The sequence below is a fragment of the Terrapene carolina genome, unplaced genomic scaffold, assembly GCF_002925995.2.
Source record: "Terrapene carolina triunguis isolate 2854851 unplaced genomic scaffold, T_m_triunguis-2.0 Scaffold66, whole genome shotgun sequence".
Lineage (NCBI taxonomy): Eukaryota > Metazoa > Chordata > Testudines > Emydidae > Terrapene > Terrapene triunguis.
Window position 1 is genome coordinate 8,256,635 of NW_020664417.1, and position 21,418 is coordinate 8,278,052.

A 21,418-nucleotide genomic window follows, 5' to 3' on the forward strand; every position below is an offset into this window, starting at 1 on the left:
TTTGTATTTTTGCAAAACCACTTTTGCTTGCCCAGCTTCATTCTTAAGGATCATGAATAATCTTTTATTTTTGCTGCTTTATCAGTCATTCCAAGAAACTATTAACTATAGTCTCCATTTAGTATCTGTTCAGTGTCACTCTTAGGCTAACATTTCCCTATTCTTTGCTAACCTAGTTAAGATTTATGAGTATAGGTCTTCTCTAGTATTAGATGGTAATGGAGTAACTGAGTTTGATGCCACTTCTCATACACACTCAATAGTTGCTGCCTGACTCATAATTCCTGAATTTCTGTGTCTAGGATGCCTATTGGTTGCATGTGTAAAGAAAGTAGAGATATAAGGGAAAGATTCTCCTTTTCTACCAGAGATGCTGGTTGAAACGTCTGTTTGTTACTGAGTCTCAATCTTTCACTTTTCTCAAGATAGAAAAGGTCACAAAAGGAAACCTCATACACTCAGCTTGTTTTGATCAGGTCAGTGAGGTGCAAATGCAGATCTAAACTTTCAAAGCAAAGCTTATTTTAAAATAGACTTTTGTACATTGAGGTGATCCTGCAAAAATTCTAGTAAAGATGATCAAAACTTGGAACTTTGAACATGTACAGTATTTTATAAAATCTTCTGATAAGTGGTCTAATTATTCATTTAATTTTATAAAACTGTACATTGTTCTCTTTTTTCCAGTGCTGAATTTTTCTCCTTCCAGTTTTTTCTGTTCTGGTGAAAGAGCTAATAAAGATAAAAAGGCCCACCAAAACAAGCCAAGAAAAAAATGGCTTCTAAAGACAGAAGAAGCTTGTGATAAGAGATGCCAGTATGATTGGTTCCTTCCCTTCTAATTGAGTTAATTAGAGAGAGGGGAGAACTGGGTCCCCCTGTCTTGTGGGAAGGGTGTTACTTAAGTGATGCTACTGGAAGTCACACAATGGCCCAAATGTTTAGAAGAAGCATGCATTGGGAGGAAAATTCTTGCAGAGACTGAAAGGTTAATACTGTGGCATCCTAGTTTTTTAGTACTACACAGTGCCTTCTGTGCTATAGCTACACAATCATTCCCATATTGACCCACCTATTGACTTCCATTCGTTCTGTTACTGCACTCATCACCGTGGTATCTGATTGCCATTCATGGCTTCCTTTACTCCCTCAGAGAACACAAAGGTACTTTTGTCTCCTAACATGATATAAGAACTCGAGAGAGACTAAGGCTATGTCTACACTGGCAACTGAATGACACAACTTTGTCTTTCAGAGGTGTTTTTAAAAAAAAAAACCCACCCCAACAGACAAAAGTTTTGCCGACAACAAGCGCCGGTATGAACAGTGCTTTGTTGGCAGGAGAGCTCCCTCCTGCTGACAAACAACGGCTATGTTGCATGACTTTTAGCGGCATGGCTGTTGTGTAGACATAGTAATTCTGAATGTACTTAGGCTATCAGAGGGGTAGCCGTGTTAGTCTGGATCTGTAAAAAGCGACAGAGTCCTGTGGCACCTTGTAGACTAACAGATGTATTGGAGCATAAGCTTTCTTGGGTGAATACGAAGCTTATGCTCCAATACATCTGTTAGTCTATAAAGTGCCACAGGATTCAGGATTACTTAGGGTTACCATACGTCCGGTTTTTCCCGGACATGTCCGGCTTTTTGGTAATCAAACCCCCGTCCGGGGGGAATTGCCAAAAAGCCGAACATGTCCGGGGAAAAATACCGCCGGCTGGGCACTTCCCCTCCCGCGGCTGCTGTACTCCCTACCTTGACTCTTCTGCTCTGTTTAAAGCCGAGCGCTACCGGCTTCGGGCAGCCCCCATGCCTCCGGACCCTGAGCCGCCGGCCGGGCACTTGCCCTCCCGGGCTCTGGGGGTGCAGGGTCCAGAGGCATGGGTAGGGTTACCATATTTAAAAAATAAAAAAAGAGGACACTCCACGGGGCCCTGGCCCTGCCCTTTTCCCACCCCCGGCCCTGCCCCAACTCCGCCCCCTCCCCTGAGCGCCCCGCATTCCCCCTCCTCCCTCCCAGCCACGCGAAAAGGGCTGCCCGAGCGCTACCGGCTTCACAGTTTGCCAGGTAGCCCCCAGACCCTGCGCCCCCGGCCGGCGCTTCCCCAGCGCAGCTGGAGCCCGGGAGAGAAAGCGCCCAGCTGGAGGCGCAGGGTCTGGAGGCTGCCCGGTAGCGCTCGGGCAGCTCGGCTCTTAAACAGAGCCAAAGAGTCAGGGGAGGAGCACAGCAGCTGGAGCCCGGGAGGGGAAGTGTCTGAGTAATAGCTTTCATCTTTGACTAAGAGGCAACTTCATTAGAGATTTGCAAAGAAGCAATCTCAGTTCTATATACGGTACTACTAATACAGAGTGACATGGATGTCTTGTCTGATACGGGGTAGTGGGGAAAGTACTGTGCATCAGGTGCTAACTGGACCTTAAACTTATCCTAGGGATTTATGTACTGCTCTTCAAAATCTCCTGCATCTGAACTGGTGAAATAGATTTAAGGAGGCGAAATAAATACATTTACCTGTTTTTGTTTTGTTTTGTTTTTTCTTTTTAGTTCCTATGTTATCAATCCAGCAGAACTGTTCTATTAGGCTTTCTTCTGTTTTTTGTTACTACTCTGGAATTCTTTGAGGACTGAGAATCAGAAAAATTCTTTTTATACAAAAGCTCAATTATACTTTCTCTAGATGCTGGGAGGGAAGAGCTATCTGTTACACATTTATGATGATGATTTTATTTTTCTTAAGATGTACTTATTAACCCAAGTTCTGACCTGTTAGATCTGCTCTGCAGATCGTTTCTTTGTTGCTGCTTCACAAGTACTCCTAAAACAGCGATTGCTGTGATTTCACTAGTGTTCCCTACCTCTTAAACAGAGCGTCTATTGATATATTTAATATACATCACTTAACAGTGCCTTTGCTTGCAGAAATGCGAACAAAACAATTACAATAGTAGATCAAATACTAAAACATGAATGTTTTTTTTACATTCAAAACAAATTTCAACAATTAAAACAATTTCTGGATACTTTGTATAGCCTTGGCCTGGATAGATATAGAAGAGGTACACAAAGCAAAATCTACCATTAAAGTGTGGTTCTATTTAAAACTGTCAAAATCCACCTTCTTACTCAACACGTCTGCTTGGTGTCCATTAAAGCCCTCTATATCTCCCTTAACACAAAGGGAGGCTTTTGCTATCAGCCGTGTAGAACCTAAACAACCCTGAGAAAGTAAATTAAAAATTTTTTCTGGCTTGTGCATAATCAGAATTGTTAACAAAGATACATTTGCAGCACTAGCTGTGAAAATGCATTGTTTTCAAAGGATGCACTCATTTACACCTGTATAACCCACTGAAAGTATAAGAATATAATTTGGGAATTATGAGGGCAGCATTTGGCATGCAGAATCTATGGTATAAAGATCTGCATCACTTTAACATAAGAGGTGGGTTTTTTTAAATAAAATTTAAACTTGCAAAAAGACGATATCAGCATATTTATTTTGGTTTAGCTTAATTTGGTTAGGCGCATGTATGAGCTGAACTGCAATAAGCCATTCTTAAACTGAAATCAGTGGGTACAAAAGAGTTGTACCAGTACAAGTTTATATGTAGGCAAGGCCTCTATTACAGTATATAATGCATAAACCAAAACCAGCCCACCTTCTATTTCAGATCCTATGCTAGTTAATCAATTTCTGCTGTTGTTTTTTGAGTGTTTCGTATGCAACAAAGGGGAGGGAATATTACCTTAAATAGGCAAATGTGGTTGTAAAACTACAAAAAAATTGGCAGGGGGGCTTTTGCATGTATTGTATCCATCCATTATTCTTAATTCATTTTTTTTTTTAAATGGGCTAGATTTCAAAGTGACATTGTCTCTTTAAGAAATGGTAGCCATATTTACTAAATAAGTCCATGTTCATACCAGAATTTGTAACCTCTTCTCCCCCAGTGGTGATTATTTTTCCTTTACTGGATTAAGGTTCTCTATGCTTTTGGTTGCTCCTATTCTTTCCGTATAGCCTCAGAGGATGACTCTGAGAAATGTAGCTTTCCTCAACTATACCATGAGTGATCTATACAAAATAAGGCATTTTTAAAAAATGGGAACCACCTGTAGGACTGCTTGGAGTCTCTAAAAAGCTGATTTTATTTATAGTGTATGCTTACATTATTATAAATTTAATAGAATAAATATTTACCGCAAGAATGGAAGTTTTTAAATACATGAACCGTTAGGCATCAAATGATAAAACACTTTGAGTACATACAGCATAAATACTGCTTTTAAAAGGCAGTTGAAAATTTTCCGCTTCAGGAAATTGAAACATCACATGGGAAGTATGAAAGTCTTCCTTTCACTTAAAAATATTAAGGTGTTTACGTTCCCACTAAAATGTGTGCAGCTGGTTTGAACTTTCTCACTTGGCAGAGGATTAAATGATTACTCTTGTGCAGACAGTGGTCTAAAAATTTTGAATTCCCTAGTAAACAAATTCGTTTTATTAAGCAATGCCAGTAATCTGGAACAACTTTTTATATTTCCTCTAGTGCCTGTAATTCAGGGGTTCTCAAACTTTTGTACTGATAACCCCTTTCTCACAGCAAGCCTCTGAGTGCGAACCCCCCTTATAAATTAAAAACACGTTTTTATATATTTAACACCATTATAAATGCTGGAGGCGAAGTGAGGCTTGGGGAGTGGAGGCTGATAGCTCGCGACCCGCCCCCCCCCCATGCAATAACCTTGCAACCCCATGAGGAGTCATGACCCCTAGTTTGAGCATCCCTTCTAAATGATCGTCTTAAACATCCTGTACTAAAGTATTGCATAATATGGCACTTCACTAATTCTATTCTACCAACTATGTTCATACAAAAACACATTTCTTGATAACATAACCTCTTAACATACAATGTTTGTGATTTCTGTCTCTACTATCATAGTGTGAACACCACATACAGAATCAGGAACCCATGATTCTTGTTGCGCTGGTATGGATTCCCCTTGGTTGCTTTGGGCAAGCCATTTAACTCTGCCTCAGTTTCCTCATCCTTAAAAGAGGGATAATATCTACAATACCTATGGGGCTGATGAGGACATCTTATGTATTTTTAAAACATTCAAAATGTGAAATAAAATAAATGTAATTACTTCTGCCCCTAGAAACTGTTGGGTGGGTTTAGGGAGCTGCTGAATACCCGCTGGGTCCATTGACTTCAGGGGCAGCTGTAAGTGCTCAACACCTCTGGAAAATTAAGCTGTGATTGGCTAAAGTCCAATTCTGCATACCAAAGCCCAATAGTGCACAGCTGGTATAATCACTAAATCCCATAAAAGAAAAGTCCATATGTGCTTTGCATTAAATGGGTAGGTGAGATGAACCTATAGAGTTAGAAGGGGACAAAACTAAGAGACCATATGCTGCAGCCTGAGTGTGTGGGAGAGATTTTTTTTTTTTTTGTTCATTGGGAAGAAGTGATGCTCATGCCAAGGACTAAACAGGCCAAAGCCTTTCCTGTGGTGTAAATAGAAGAAATACAAACTGGAGAGAGAATGGTAGAGAGATCTACCATTATTTGAAAGGATAACATTCCTTGGGATGTTATCCTAAGGAAACCCATGACATTTTGCTATTATAATAAAAAGGGATTTTATCAGTGCTGTTGTTTGTAACACACTTCCTTTTTTGGGGGTATTAATAATTAGAGGGAATTGTGCTTCAAAATCTAATGTCAAGTGTTACTAAGAAAGTTTCAGGTCCCTGTTCTATTGAATAAAGACAATCTTTTATATAATCTTCAGTCCCTTTCTGTTTTATTTTCAATTACTTTAAATAAACATCTAGCCAAAAAAGATAAGATACGCTTAAGCCTGCCACTGTCAAAGGGGAAGGGTTTCAATCAGATTCCAAGATCTTTCAACCACTGAACTGAAGGGTAGAAATACCCCACCACTGTGAGTACATTCACAATCCTCTCCAAATTTATTCCACTTCCTACCAAAATTATTTCAGCCTTCTTTGGACTGAGATGAACCCAGCATCATGGGAGAACTGCTATCTCTGTTAGCTAATGAGAGAGCAGAATCTGGGTTATGTGGAAAGGAGAAGTAAAGTTGAATATCATTAGTATCTTGAGGAGTTGCCTAGCTCAAAACATCTCACAATCTCCCTAGACAGTTTGCATGTCCCCAGCAGGGTTGTGAAGACTGAACCCTATTAGAAACTGAGGAAGCTCTTGAGATGAAAATTTGCCCAGCTCCTCCCAAAAAATAAGAGAATCACAGAGTTTGTTTACTGATAAAGAGCCTCAAAAGTAGAAGTTGTCACTGTTTGACATTGATTTACTCTTTTCTTCTCAATAAAATAAATAAAAGGGAAGATTAAAGACCGAATGCTTTAAAAAATTGAGAATGCTAATGAGAAGATTTGACCTATTAAGCATGAGCTTATCTGCCTCAAATGTGCTCAGAAGAAAATGCTTAGTTTAAAACTGGCTGATTTGTAAACCAGTTCTTCTTCTCTGTAAAGAAGATCTAATTACCTCTTGCTAGGCAACTTACTCAAAGAAAGACATTAACAATTCTGGTCAATAATAGACATGCTCTCTCCATTGACTTTGGCTTGGCAGCAGTTCATTTTTGCAGGTGGTTTGTTTGAACTTTTTTGAGATAGTCTTTGTATATCATAGAGGTCTATATAAGTCACAAGGAAATTTCTCTTGCTTTTCAACTTGATTATTAAGTGCAGAATTTAGGATTTTCAACTCATTCCCACAAGAAATAAGAATGGCCATGCAACTAATCACTTTGAAAATTTAAATGAGAAACGCATTTTTTCATCTTAGCTTGCCTTCATTTTCTATAGACAGAAAGCATAGACAACCATGCAAATGATCAACTAATTGAGCTATTTTTCCTGTCTGTAGAAAGAAAGTGTTATCAAAACTGTAGCCTGAAAAATTCAAACTGAAAATAAAGCACAGATTTTTAAGGGAGGATAATTAGCCAGTGGAACAGCTTGTAGAGGATTCCCCATCACTTGAAGACTTTAAATAGAGAAGATAATTTTAAATCAAGCATATCTTCCCCAAAGAAATCTATTTCAGCCACAAGTTATAGGGTTCAGTGCTGGAATTACTCGGTGTAGTTCAGTAGCCTCTATTATAGAAGTGGTCAGACAAGGGACTAAATCTGCAAAGAGAACTAGGTGTTGCAATGCCTAACTTTTAGAGGTCATGCCACCCAGTGCAATTCACAGCCCCAAGTTACAAGCTTACACTCCCTATACAATGCATGTGGAGAGAGGGGCATCTAAGGATGGGATCCACAAAAGCCAGCAAGCTGAGTGGGGAGCTGCCTAAGGGCTTGTATATACAAACACTTTGTGGCAAACCAAGGTGTTAATGCACTCCATTTTACCCTGCCCCACACTGTGTCCTCACAACAGCAGAGTTCATATGCTGAAAGGTCCCTAGTGTGCTTTGATCTAGCCCATGTTGAAATAGCAGTAGATTAAACCACACTAAGGAACTTTTAGTGTGCAGCAGCATGGTCCACAGAGACACCTACTGTGCAGGGGGGTAGATTTACATTCCAGCTTGCCATGACCTAAGTGTTTATACAGACAAGCCCTAAACTAGCCATTAGGAAATGCCCGGAAGGGAGGTGTGGCCTACAACTTGCTCCTCAAAGGAAATTAGGCACTTATCTCTGCTTAGGATTCTCAGGGTACGTCCAGACTACCCGCCGGATCGGCGGGTAGCGATCGATCTATCGGGGATCGATATATCGCGTCTCGTCTAGATCCCCGAACGCGCTCCCGTCGACTCCGGAACTCCTCCAGGGCGAGTGGCGGAAGCGGAGTCGATGGGGGAGCCGCGGCCATCAATCCCGCGCTGTGAGGACGGGAGGTAAGTCGAAATAAGATATGTCGACTTCAGCTACGCTATTCCCGTAGCTGAAGTTGCGTATCTTACATCAACACCCCCCCCTCCCAGTGTAGATCAGGCCTCAGTTGTGAACCCACTTCTGGAGTTAGGTGCCTAAGCAAGAAACAGAGGAGGAAGTGGGTGGCAGTACCACCTGCCCATCTAATTTCTAGCCCACTGGAGCGAGAAATGTAGGTGGAGTCGACGGGGGAGCGTCAGCAGTTGACCTACCGCAGTGAAGACACCATGGTAAGTAGCTCTAAGTACGTTGATTTCAGCTACGCTATTTTCGTAGCTGAAGTTGCGTAACTTAGACTGACTTAGCACACCCTACCCCACCACCACCACCTAGTGTAGACCAGGCCTAAGTATTTTAGGATGAATTTCATCAGACCCTGCTGATTTTAATACATTTAACTTTTATGTAAATATCCTTTAACTTGTTCTCCTCTATTTCGGCTTGCACTCCTTCACGCTTGTTGTTAATAACTGTGTTGAGTATCTAGTCGCCATTAATCTTTTTAGAGACGTTTGAAGTAAAATAAGTATTAAACATCTCAGCCTTTGTGATGTCATCAGTTATTAGCTCTCCTTCCATGCTTAGTAAATGACCTATTCTTTCCTTCACTTTTTTCTTGCTCCTAATTTATTTAAAGAACCTCTTCTTATTGCCTTTTATGTCCCATTCTAAGTTTAACTCATTTTGTTAGCCTTTCTGATGTTTTCCTACATGCTTATGCTATTCTTTGGTACTCCTCCATAGCAAATAGTTCATGTTTCTGCTTTTTGTAGGATTCCTTTTTGATTTTCAGGCAATTAAAAGCACTCCTGATGGAGCCGTATTGGCATCTTACTAGTCTTCCAATCTTTCCTTCACTTTAGGATAGTTTACAGTTGTGCCTTTAATATTGTCTCTTTGGAAACTACCAGCTCTCCTGAAAATTTTCCCTTAGATTTTCTTCCCATGGGACCTTACGTACCAGTTCTATGGGTAAGTTAAAGTCTGCTTTTTCAAAGTCCATTATCCTTATTTTGCTGCTCTCTCCCTCCTTTCCTTTGAATCACAAAATCTATCATTTCATGATCACTTTCACCCAACTTGCCTTCCAACTTCATATTTGCTACCAGTTCCTCCCTGTTAGACACAATCAAGTCTAAAATAGCTGTCCCCCTTGTTACTTCCTCCTCTTTCTGAAACAAAAAATTGTCCCCAATACATTCCAAGAACTTTCTGGAAATTTTGTGTTTTTCTGTATTACTTTTCCAATATGTATCTGGATAGTTAAAGTCCCCCATTACTACCCAGTCTTGTGTTTTGAATATTTCTGTTATTTGTTTTAGAAATGCCTCGTCCACCTCTTCTTCCTGATTTGGTGGTCTATAGTAGACCCCTACCATGACATTAACCCTATTTTTACCCCTTTTTTCTTTATCCAGAGACTCTCATCTGGTCTGCCTCACACCTTCTTCTGGACCTCAGAACAAGTGTATATATTCTTGATGTATAATTCAACACCTCCTCCCTTCTTACCCTGCCTGTCCCTCCTGAACAAGCTATATCCTCTATACCAATATTCCAGTCATGCAACTTATCTCACCAATTCATAATTTAGCTTATGTACTAATACTTCCAATTCTTCCTGTTTATTCCCCATACTCCTTGCAGTTGCATCTAGACATTGAGCAGATTCTCCCACTGATTATCTTCTTGTTGCTCCTATGTCCCTATTGTAAATTTCCATGTCTTCCCTTCACCCCACCTTGCCCTCTGTTATTTTATGCTTACCTGTAGGCTTTTGTCACCTGCCCCCCCTTTGAACCTAGTTTAAAGCCTTCCTCACTAGGGTGGCAAGTCAGTGCCCAAAGATGCTCTTCCCCTTCTTGGTCAGGTGGGCCCCATCTCTTCCCAACAGTCCTTCTTCCTGGAACAGCATCTCATGATCGAGAAAGCCGAAGCCCTCCTGTTGACGCTATCAGCACAGCCATGCATTCATCTCCAGAAGGCGGATGTTGCTGCCTGGGCCCTTATCCTCAATGGGAGGATGGATGAGAGCACAATTTGTGCCCCTGACTCCTTCACCCATGCTCCCAAATCTCTGTAGTCACTGCTGATCTGCTCAGGGTCATACCTGGCAATATCATTAATGCCCATATGGATGAGCAGCCTGGAGTAGTGGTCAGAGGGACAAACGAGCCGCTGCAGCCTATCCATAATGTCTTGGCTCTAGGCAGGCAGCACACACTGATACAACTAATTTGAAAAGTTGTCTAGTGTGGGTGTTTTTGTTCTTTCCAACTTCTTCCTTTTTAAAAAACAAAAACTTTTTTGGGAGCTGAACTTGTAATTCTAATTTACTTTCCGTTAACAGAAAGAATCCTCTGAAAGGAGGATGTGGGGGGAGAGCGAAAAGATGTTGTGGCATATAGACTAAAGGATAATAAAAAAAGTCTTTACTAGGAACTTGAGGGTGTATTTGGCTGTTCCAGGAGTGGGGAGTGGAGTGGGAATCGGCAAGTCACAAGTGGGAAGAAACAAAGCATGTGGTTAGGTAGGGGGAGTAAGTAGATTAGCGCATGATGGGGAGTGTAGTAAGAAATAAGTGAGGTAGATAAGACAGCATTATGCAGGGCCTTGAAAAAAAGAATGATGCGTTAAACCTTGAGGTGGAATGAGACTAAAAGCAAATGAAGGGACTGAAATGAGGTGGGCATAATATGACTGAAGCAGCAGCAAGAAAGATACCTTTAGTTGCAGCATATTGAATAGAGTGGAGATGCAACAAACTGGACAGGAGGAGCAGATAATGAGGTGATTGGCTACAGTTTTGGTAGTAGGGATACAGAAGTGAATTTTGAAGATCTTGTAGAAGCAGCCTCACAATTTGGCAAGAGCCTGGATATAAGAAGAGGTAGGAGTCCAAGATGATTCTGAGGTTGCAGGCTTGCATGATTAAGAGGATAGCAGAGAGGAGTAGCGTTCATTTGTCAATGGAGAGGGAGCTAAAGATGAACAGAGATGGGTCAGGAAAAAGTTCAGTTTTGGACATGTTTGATTTGAAGAAATTATGGGACATCCATGATAAGACATCAAAAGACATGCAATGATATAAGCCTGGATAAAGAGAAAGAACTTTGAATGTTGTCTTTGAAAAGTGACATCAATATGCAGTAGTAAACCCTAGCTTAGTAATAAAGGCTTAGAGGATCAGGCTATTAATCTTTGGCTTTTCTCTTGTGTAAATGATGTATTTAATAGGAGCCTACTTATATTTAAGGAAAATCATCTGAGAGTACTGGATGATATTTTAAATTTGAAGAGAACATACTGTTGACTTTTGTATGGTGTTTGCATACACCCTATATTTATTTGTTCCTTTTTTTTTTGTTTGTTTTTTGTCTCCAGGAGATGCCCTTGTTGCTGTAAATGATGTTGATGTGAATGCTGAGAATATAGAAAGAGTTTTGTCTTGCATTCCAGGCCCTATGCAGGTATAGTACTTTTAATAGAAATGTATACTGTGTTTTTTATATTTTTACCACTGCCCAATAAATATTACGTGTATGCAAAGAGCCAAGTTATAGTTGCTGTGAAAATCGCAACTTTGAACACTATGATCTGTGTAAATAGAGGATAATATATGAAATGTTGTGGTGTCTTGATCATACTGGCTAGTTGAGATGGGGAAAGTTGAATGTCTGGTCTGTAGATGTTAGGTATGAGGCAAAATATCACTGTCTTGCTAATAATAATGGACAAGTACACTGTTGGTCAGAAGTGGTGGGTGAATAATGGGGAGTTTGTTAGTTTGTAATCCACATTGGGGATATATATGATGAAGAGTGAGTGTAAGAGGATTTTTGAATTATAGGTTGTCTTGGCAAGATGCTCTTTATTGTGGTAATGGGAATCATGTAAGTATCTAGATAGATAATTTAAAATAATTTTTGTCAATATAAATGATGGCCACAAAGTCACATCCAGGGAAAAAAAACTTGCCTGTTAACCATAAGAGCATTTAGATGGTACTCTGTTGAGATCTCTGCTAAATCAAATTGAGATCTTGGACTCCCGGAAGGCGCACATGACAAATCCAACAACTTTTTGTTTAAAATGTATATTAAAGATATTGCCCCTGATTAAGATGGAGGATGTCATCCTTTCCCCCCATACTTGCTCTTCTAGCTGAACAAGAATCCTGGAGTCAAGATAACAAGTTTATAGATTCTGCTACTGGGAAAACAGCAAGTAGACTTTTTGACCTCTGACATACAGCCTCTATGCTGCCTGCAATGGAGATATATAGACATAATAGTTCAATTATATCTTTCCCAATCTGGGTCTGTTTTCCTCTAATAAGCAGATACATTCTGCTTCCACTGAAAAAAGAGTTCGTAACGACCGATCTGAAAGCATCTTCCTTTACTCAGTGAAGTTAAGGTTTGAGTAGAATAAAAGTTACTGTATCTGTAAATAGTTAGACAAGATTGAGGCAGTGAGAGCTCTGGAAAACCTCTCAGACTTTGCTGATATTCCTTTCCTGTACCAATGTTATTTATTATGTATCTGTTAAATTTCTGTAGTTTGCTTACATACTGTAATGTTACATATGTGGTCTATTATGGTTTATTTCTATTCCCTTATGGCGCTCTGTTTTGCTGCTGGAAAATCTCTATATAAACATTTGATTCCATGTGCTCTGTATCTCTATTTTTAAATCAGTGGTTAAGTGAGTGGCTTCATACAGACTTGGGGCCAGTTTCTGGAGTGTGATTGACCAGCACATTCAGGAATGGTAAAAAGGTGGCTTAAAGTTCACATATGCATTTCCATGATCCCAGTGCCATCCCCTTTGTACTGAATTAGAGTTTTCCGAGGATTACTTTATGTTCTCTGCAGATGCCACCTAAGGGGCTGAAACTACAACTAAGGATCAGCATGATTTAGCCAGGCCCCCTTTCCCCTACTATACCAGCAACAGGGAGAGAAGGTGGCGTGAGAGCCCTTATATCAGCTCTATGTCATCAGGGATTACCTTTGTACTGGGTAATCTTCCTTGGGCTGCTTATGCTAGTTTTAGGCCCGACTATGGTGGTGGTGGTGTGGTACAAAGCACAGATAATCTGGCCTTATGTTTGAGGCTAAGGATATGTCTACACTAGATTTCCAGAAAACCTTTGACAAGGTCCCTCACCAAAGGCTCTTATGTAAATTAAGTTGTCATGGGATAAGAGGGAAGATCCTTTCATGGATTGAGAACTGGTTAAAGGACAGGGATCAAAGGGTAGGAATAAATGGTAAATTTTCAGAATGGAGAAGGGTAACTAGTGGTGTTCCCCAAGGGTCAGTCCTAGGACCAATCCTATTCAACTTATTCATAAATGATCTGGATAAGGGGGTAAACAGTGAGGTGGCAAAGTTTGCAGATGATACTAAACTGCTCAAGATAGTTAAGACCAAAGCAGACTGTGAAGAACTTCAAAAAGATTTCACAAAACTAAGTGATTGGGCAACAAAATGGCAAATGAAATTTAATGTGGATAAATGTAAAGATTGGGAAAAAATAACCCCAACTCTACATACAATATGATGGGGGCTAATTTAGCTACAACTAATCAGGAAAGAGATATTGGAGTCATCGTGGATAGTTCTCTGAAGACGTCCATGTAGTGTGCAGTGGCAGTCAAAAAAGCAAACAGGATGTTAGGAATCATTAAAAAAGGGATAGAGAATAAGACAGAGAATATCTTATTGCCCTTATATAAATCCATGGTACGCCCACATCTTGAATACTGTGTACAGATGTGGTCTCCTTATCTCAAAAAAGATATACTGGCATTAGAAAAGGTTCAGAGAAGGGCAACTAAAATGATTAGGGGTTTGGAACGGGTCCCATATGAGGAGAGATTAAAGAGACGAGGACATTTCAGCTTGAAAAAGAGGAGACGGGGGATATGATAGAGGTCTATAAAATCATGAGTGGTGTGGAGAAAGTGAATAAGAAAAAGTTATTTACTAGTTCCCATAATATAAGAACTAGGGGCCACCAAATGAAATTAATGGGCAGCAGGTTTAAAACAAATAAAAGGAAGTTCTTCACACAGCGCACAGTCAACCTGTGGAACTCCTTGCATGAGGAGGTTGTGAAGGCTAGACTAGAACAGGGTTTAAAAGAGAACTAGATAAATTCATGGAGGTTAAGTCCATTAATGGCTATTAGCCAGGATGGGTAAGGAATGGTGTCCCTAGCCTCTGTTTGTCAGAGGGTGGAGATGGATGGCAGGAGAGAGATCACTTGATCATTACCTGTTAGGTTCACTCCCTCTGGGGCACTTGGCATTGGCCACTGTTGGCAGACAGGATATTGGGCTGGATGGACCTTTGGTCTGACCCAGTATGGCCATTCTTATGTTCTTATGTACACTGCAAAACAAAAAACCGCAGCAGAGTCTCAGAGCCTAGGGCTACAGACTTGGGCTTGTGGGGCTCACACTGCAGCATTAAAAATAGCCATATAGATTTCTGGCTCAGGCTGGAGCTCAGGCTCTGAAGCCCACTATGGTTGCCAGGCGTCCGGTTTTTGACTGGAGCGCCTGGTCGAAAAGGGATCCTGGCGGCTTCGGTCAGCACTGCTGACCAAGATGCTAAAAGTCCAGTTGGTGGCGCAGGAGGGCTAAGGCAGGCTCCCTACCTGCCCTGGCTCCCAGAAGCAGCTGGCATGTCTGGGTCCTAGACATAGGGGCGCCCCTGTCCCAAATACTGGCTCCGCAGCTCCCATTGTTTGGGAACCGTGGGGGTGGCACCTGCAGGTGTGGGCAACATAGCCGCCCCTCCGCCTAGGAGCCGGACATACCGGTTGCTTCTGGGAGCTGCCTGAGGTAAGCGTCCCCTGAAGCCCACACCCCAACACCCTGCCCCATGTCGGAACCCTCTCCTGCAAACTAACTCCCTCCCGGAGCCTGCACCCCGCACCTCTCCCACACCCCAATCCCCTCATCCAGCCCCACCTCAGAGCCCACACCCCCAGCCAGAGCCCACACCCACACCCCAATCCCTGCCGCAGCCCTGAGCCCCCTTCTGCATTCTGAACCCCTCATCCCCAGCCCCACCCCACAGCCTGCACCCACAGCCGGAGCCCTCACCCCCTCCCGCACCCCAACTCCCTGCCCCATCCTGGTGAAAGTGAGTGAGGGTGGGGGAGAGCGAGTGATGGAGGGAGGGGGGAAGAAGTGCGAGGGAGGCGGAGCCTTGGAGAAGGGGCGGAGTAGGGTGGGGCCTCAGGGAAGAGGATGGGGCAAGGGTGTTCAGTTTTGTGCAATTGGAAAGTTGGCCCACCCGCTTCCCTAGGCTTCAGAGCCCGAGCACCAGCCTGAGCTGAAACATCTACATGGCTGTTTTTAGCTCTGTAGCACGAGCCCAAGTCTGTAGACCCAGTCTCTGACACTCACTGCTGTGGGGTTTTTGTTTGTTTGTTTTTTTGCAAGGTAGACATACCTTCAGAAGCTTTTATCCACAGCTAACAAAATTTTGCTGTGGGGGTCTCACAGCTTTCAGAGTAGGCACTTAAAAATAAGAAGGGGTTGAACTTGGTAATTGTTCACTGAGCAACTTTTTAAAAGGAAACCGTTTACAGAATTGTGGTAGTAACTTTTCTTCAGGAAGCTGAATCAGTTTCTTGTACTTAGAATGTAATATTGTGCTGAAGTGCTATTGTCACAGTGTAGTTTGCATTTCCCTTTTAATGTTGTACACTGGATGCATTGATCTGTATTTATTTATTTTTGTAAACCTTTCTAACAACAAGGCTTATTTTTTTCATTTTAAGGTTAATTTTTTAATGTTAACATTAGTGTTTATGTTCAAATTGTAAACTATAACTCTTGTCTTGCACACTATAGCTAGTTAGGGTTTACAGCAGTGAATAGCACCCCAGATACATGTGCACACCGTAATTCTCTAATGTGTGATGAACCCCTGCATGCTGTTTTGACAAAGATAGCCTTCCCCAAAATAACAAGCAGTATACATTACTTCTGAGACTGTTGAAATTGACCATATTTCTAGGAGCCACTGAGCAGATAAAAAACGTATATACTATTAAAACAATTAGTTTATCTTAGAAAGTGTTAATTTTCATGCTACCCATGTTCCAGATAATTAAATATTTCAAGTTACTTTGTTAAATCTACCTCACCAGGGACATTGTACAGATTTATAATGTGAGATGGAAATTAAAAACGAAACTTTTTTTTCTCATCACAGAATGTCCCTGTGTGTGTACACTATTCTTAATGCTGATCAAATAGTTCAAGATTTAATCCAACTCCTACAGATAAACATTTCCTATACAATAAACTTGTCTAGTGTATTGGGAACCTGACTGTTTTCTTCTAATGGTATACAAAAATAAGTAATAATAGTGAAGATATGTTTACCATTCAGAAGGTGAACAGCAACTAGAATTTTTGATTTCTAGGTCATTACGCTCAGATGACCACACTGCCATTTACAGCAAAGTTGGTGCTAGTGTTTGTAGGTTGTACATCTGCAGTTGCAGTAAGTCTAAGTGCTAGTGTGTCAGTTTAGGAAGGTTTCCAAGATATTTGACACCATGGAGCTTGACTAAACTAGTGAAGTTGTGGTCAAGTATTGGCAGAACTCCACTGTAGAAGAATCCTGTCGCATCCTGCCTTTGACAAAATAGGTAGTTGCTGTAGCTACTATTGTTTACTGAATGTGAAAAGCAGACAATGTTGCTTAATTAACTGTATCCTTGTTAAATTAGAGCATATATATTGTTGCTCAAACATCCCATGTAAACTTTTTTATAGTAGTTAATGTTAATGCAGCCTTAACATTTCCATTGTCAGTAAATCTGTCAAACAGATAGTGATTGCTTGACATGTATAACTGTTTCTCATGTTGGTTTTCCAAAACCTTTTATTAAAGTGCAATTATTCCCCAGTAACTGAACCAGCTTAAGTCAAGCCAGAAGAGTGATTACCTAAATAGACTGTTGGAGAATTTTAATATATAGTTCTGTTTTTTTGCAATGAAAACATTCTGTTCATGGTGCAGCAGAAACAGAAGTTTTGTTGCTTGCAAGCTTTAGTAAGAAAGATTGCTTGTTCACAAACTGAGTGGTTAGTGTATTATCATTCGCTAAGCATTGCAAAAGACATTGGATATAAGAAGGTTGCAGCTGCATAAGACAAACTGTAATGTTCTAAGTCAGTTATTTCCATAATAAGTTGTCACAGCTCTTTTGTGAGAGTACATAACTTATACATACAAAAAATATACATAACTTTTTGCTATTTGCCTTTTCAGAAAAAAATTCTCTAACTTCTCTTAGCCCCAGTGAATGTGAATATAGTTTCTTGCCCACGAGCAGTACTTCTAGGATTGTGCTTATCTTAACAAATATCAATTTTTGGATAGATAATGCCCAGTTTAGCATATTTGTAAAATATACCTACCCAGCACCACAAAGGCCCACCCAGCACCACAAACAGTTGCTATATCAGACTGTATTTTTTCAAGGCAAGGACCACATCTACCTGTCTGCTTCCACAGCACCTAGCACAATCATGCCCTGATTCTGAGGCGTTTGGGTGCTACCACAATGCAAATAATACAATAGGTAGAGAGATACAGAAGTAAATAAAAAGCTAAACAAAAATATCCTTATTTTAACAAACCAGACTTTCACTGAATATCTGAAGGTTTTACAGCAGTCTTTGAACATGATCTAGAGACTACAGAGTACCCCAGCCTCAGAAAGATCTGAGAGAATCCTGAATATTTACACTGTTAGTTCCATACAGGACCTACATTTTAACTCACTGTAACCAAACCAGCTGCTACTTAATTTGACACAGATCACTGCTAGTGTTGACCCACTTCTGCTTAGCTTTGCTCAGAAGAATATTGATGAGTCTGGACCCAAGATTCATTTTCTTTTACCACTGTTTAGAAAAGAAAACCAGACCCTATATTAGAACAGGCTTAAGTAAATACAGTGATTTACTTAATTTAATTCAGCTTGGCTGACTGTGTTTCTTTATGTCCCATGAAATTATTGCAAGACACACAGGCTACCATACCCTAGTCATAAGGGTAACAATAAGAAAAAAATCTCTGATTTTCTCCAGGATCTATTTTAACCAAATACTTTGAAAACATTCAGTTAAGTGAATGTAACTGACATTTCTGGATTGTCTTTCAGCCAAAGATCCCAAAGCACTTGGCAATCTTTACAGAATATATATATATGGACTTTGGGCTTCCTTCACCCTGATTTATTTTAAGTGGGGGAAGTAAGGAAAAGTGTTTTTTGTTGTTTTTTTTTAATGGGTGTCCATTAAAATGACCTTTTTTTAAAATGGATGATTCCCTGAGCTGCCTGTAACCCACAGCACTGATGTTGTATCCCACATGTTCCAGGTCTGCTTGTGGACTACCTCTAGCCTTAAAGCCCAGAGTTGGGAGCAGCTAAACTTCTAGTCTGCTCCCCATTCCCAGATGACAGGATGATAGGGAAGCAAATGATTGAAGGTAAAAGGGGCAATTGTGGATGACAAAAGGTGGCTCAAGACATGGGAAGAAAGTCACTTCCAGCTTGTGTAGAGGAGGGCCAGTTTGAAGTTGTGCTTGTGGAGATAGGGGTCAACCAGTCATTTCACCACTGCTAGAGATCATGTCATGTATCACTGAAAGGTAACCACTTCTAAGGTAAAGGTGACAGCTTTCCTCCACTCAGGAGAGAGTGAAGAATATCTTTAAATATTTGAAATGACAGAGAAATGTTAAGTAGACAGAATGTCAGAATTTAGCCATGACCCTGAGGCTTACAGCCATGTTCTCACAAAAGAATACAACACACTTGTGTACACCAGCAGTGAACTTGTCCCTGTAACTGGTATATAGAATTGATGATGCAGAATTTTGGATGCATGGTACTACCAGCTGCTTAGAGTACTGTATATATAAATGATTTCAAAGTAAGTGATTATCACCATATGTAGATATTACATACAAATAAACTATGTAGGTTGTAAAGTCAAGCGCTCAAAAAGTAGGAAAGGCCAGAATGCAGGTTGCCTGTGCAACTTTAATGTGGTCCCCTTGTGCATTTTGATACAGGCTGTAATTGATCACATACTATTTTTCCACAGGACTCTTGCCTCATTCCGTGCACAGGATGAATGGTGCTCACTGAATAAGAGGGATGAATTTATATTTCCTAAGCCTTAGGAATCCTAAGTTCAGTTCTGGAGTGGAGTGGTGGTGGTGTGATTATGAATCCTTCTCTCCCTGCCCCCTTTGCTCCCATTAAACTGCTCTGTCTGGCTTGTGCTCCTATCCCCGTTTCTGCACCTCACCCCTCTGCATTTGAGTTAGAGGTCTTCATCCTCCTCCTCCATGCTGCTTGGATGCAAGCAGCAAGAGCATTGAGAGCACAAAAAAAGATTGTCTCCCTCAGTTTCGCTGCCCAGCACCACAGCAGCCGCTGGCAGCTGGGTGGAGCAATTATAGGGAACGTTCTACTCAATGCGTGTATCCTTGGGGTGGTGCATGCTCAGTACAGATGGAATCTTTGGAGAATGTTGCCAGCATCTAATAAACTTCTACTTTGTGCAAACTGTGATTTTCAGAGGCTTATAACTTGGCTAAATTTGGATGGCTTTTCATGAGGAAAGCAAAAGGCATAGTTCCTGCTCCAACAAAATAGAGATTCTAGAGTTTCTCAATGAAATGGTTGTAAGAATTTTTAAAGTGGGCAAAACAACATATTTTTCCCTAACTGCATTCTTGGAAATCATTGAACCATTTTAGTTGAAACTTTCCAAAAATATTCAGTCAGAGGCAGACACCTGGCATGGAAAATTTCAGCCTGAACAGTTAGTTTGGCAAGTTATAAGCTACTGAAAACAGGGTTTTATAACAGGGAGGTGTCAGGCAACTTTAAATAGGCGACACTGCCATCTCTGCACATAATAAAAACCATCTTTTTGGATATTTGGCTTTCTTGGTATTCAGATTATCCTTTTCTTAATATGCTTTTTTCATGTCAGCTGTGTCTTCTTGAACCAGAAACTCTACTGAAGCTGGAAAAGGGAATGGCCAAGAGTGGTAGATACAAGATTGTCTTATAGGATTTTCCCCTTTCCCATATGGAAGGATAGGAAGACATGCACAACCACCAACTTTGTGGCATCATTTTGTCCTGTCCCTAGACTCCATGTTGTTTTTGTATTACTTGTAGCATCTAGGAGCCCCGGTCATGAATGAGGGCCCCATTGTGCTAGATGCCGAACAAAAAAATTGTCCATGCCCCAAAGAATGTACATTCCATGATAAGAGATGAGGTAGACACAGACAAATGGGGGAGTCCAAAGAAACAATGAGAGCATGATAGACAGTGGTCATAACACATCAGCTGCATCTCTGTTATCAAGTTTTTTGTAGACGTCACAGCAAAGGGGAGTTTTAAATGGGAGATTTGAAGGAAGACAATGAGGTAGTTTTGTGGATGTTTATGGGGAGCTCACATGTATGAGGGGCAGCATAGGAGAAATCACAATGTTCTTTGAAAATATACCAAATGGTTGATGGAGGCTGGCATCGCTGGCAGAGTGGAGGCGAGAGTCAACATCTCAGAGTTTGAGAGAGGATAGGTAGTTGGGAGTATCCCTTGGCTAGGAAAATGCCAGAACTGAAGGAGGAGAGAACATATATGTTGTGAAGGTTGTCAGCATGGGCACAGGTTTTCCAACAGACACACTTAGCAGGAGTGAAGGAAGCAGGTATTGGGGGTGAGCCAGAGCTGTGGGTGGCAGTGACAGAATAGAGGGCAAAAGAGGCAAAGGTGAAGGATAGTTAAGCGTGGAGAGAATCAACAACGATATCAATGGGAGAAAGGGAAGAGAGACAGAGAGCAGAAGAGAAGTCATCACCATTCCTGTCCTAGAAGTCACTGAAGGGTCTGTGAGAGGGAGGGGGCAGATGAGTGATGCTGAAAGAGACCAGATGATGGTCAGAGAGGGGGAACTCAGTGATGGATCAGAGATGAAAGCAGTGCTTGATGAAGATCACGTCAAGTGAATATCCATTTGGTGAGTGGGTGAGTTAAACCAAGGCTGTAGGTCAAATGAGGAGGGGAGGGTGAGAAGATGGGTGGGTTGTTCATCAAAATGGAAGTTTGACGCCACTGAAGATATCGATGGGAGATTGTGATGAGAGGAAGAGGGAGAGCCATGAGTTGAAATCAGAGAGAAAGGAAGAGCGATGGGGAGGAACGTGGAGGGGGAGAGGGAAGAAGAGTTGGATGCAGTGCTGCTCAAAAGAGGAGAAAGGGCAAGGGAGAAGAGGAAGAGGTTGGAAGTGGCAGGAATGGGAGAGGAGAAGCTCAAGGCCATCAGTGGGAAGGGAGTAAGCTGGGATGGGGAAGTGGAGGGTCAGATGTAGAAATGGTTGCAGTACATG

At 41.2% G+C, this 21,418-nt stretch overlaps 1 protein-coding gene across 2 annotated transcripts in view; it reads left to right on the forward strand.

The window, feature by feature from the left end:
• Positions 1 to 21,418, forward strand: part of INTU (inturned planar cell polarity protein) — a 94,483-nt gene that overhangs the window by 17,970 nt on the left and 55,095 nt on the right. For both annotated transcript variants that reach the window (XM_024211446.1, XM_024211445.3), the window contains exon 3: positions 11,336 to 11,421. In XM_024211446.1, coding sequence (XP_024067214.1) covers positions 11,336 to 11,421 — 86 coding nt within the window. The remainder of the gene's footprint in view (positions 1 to 11,335; positions 11,422 to 21,418) is intronic.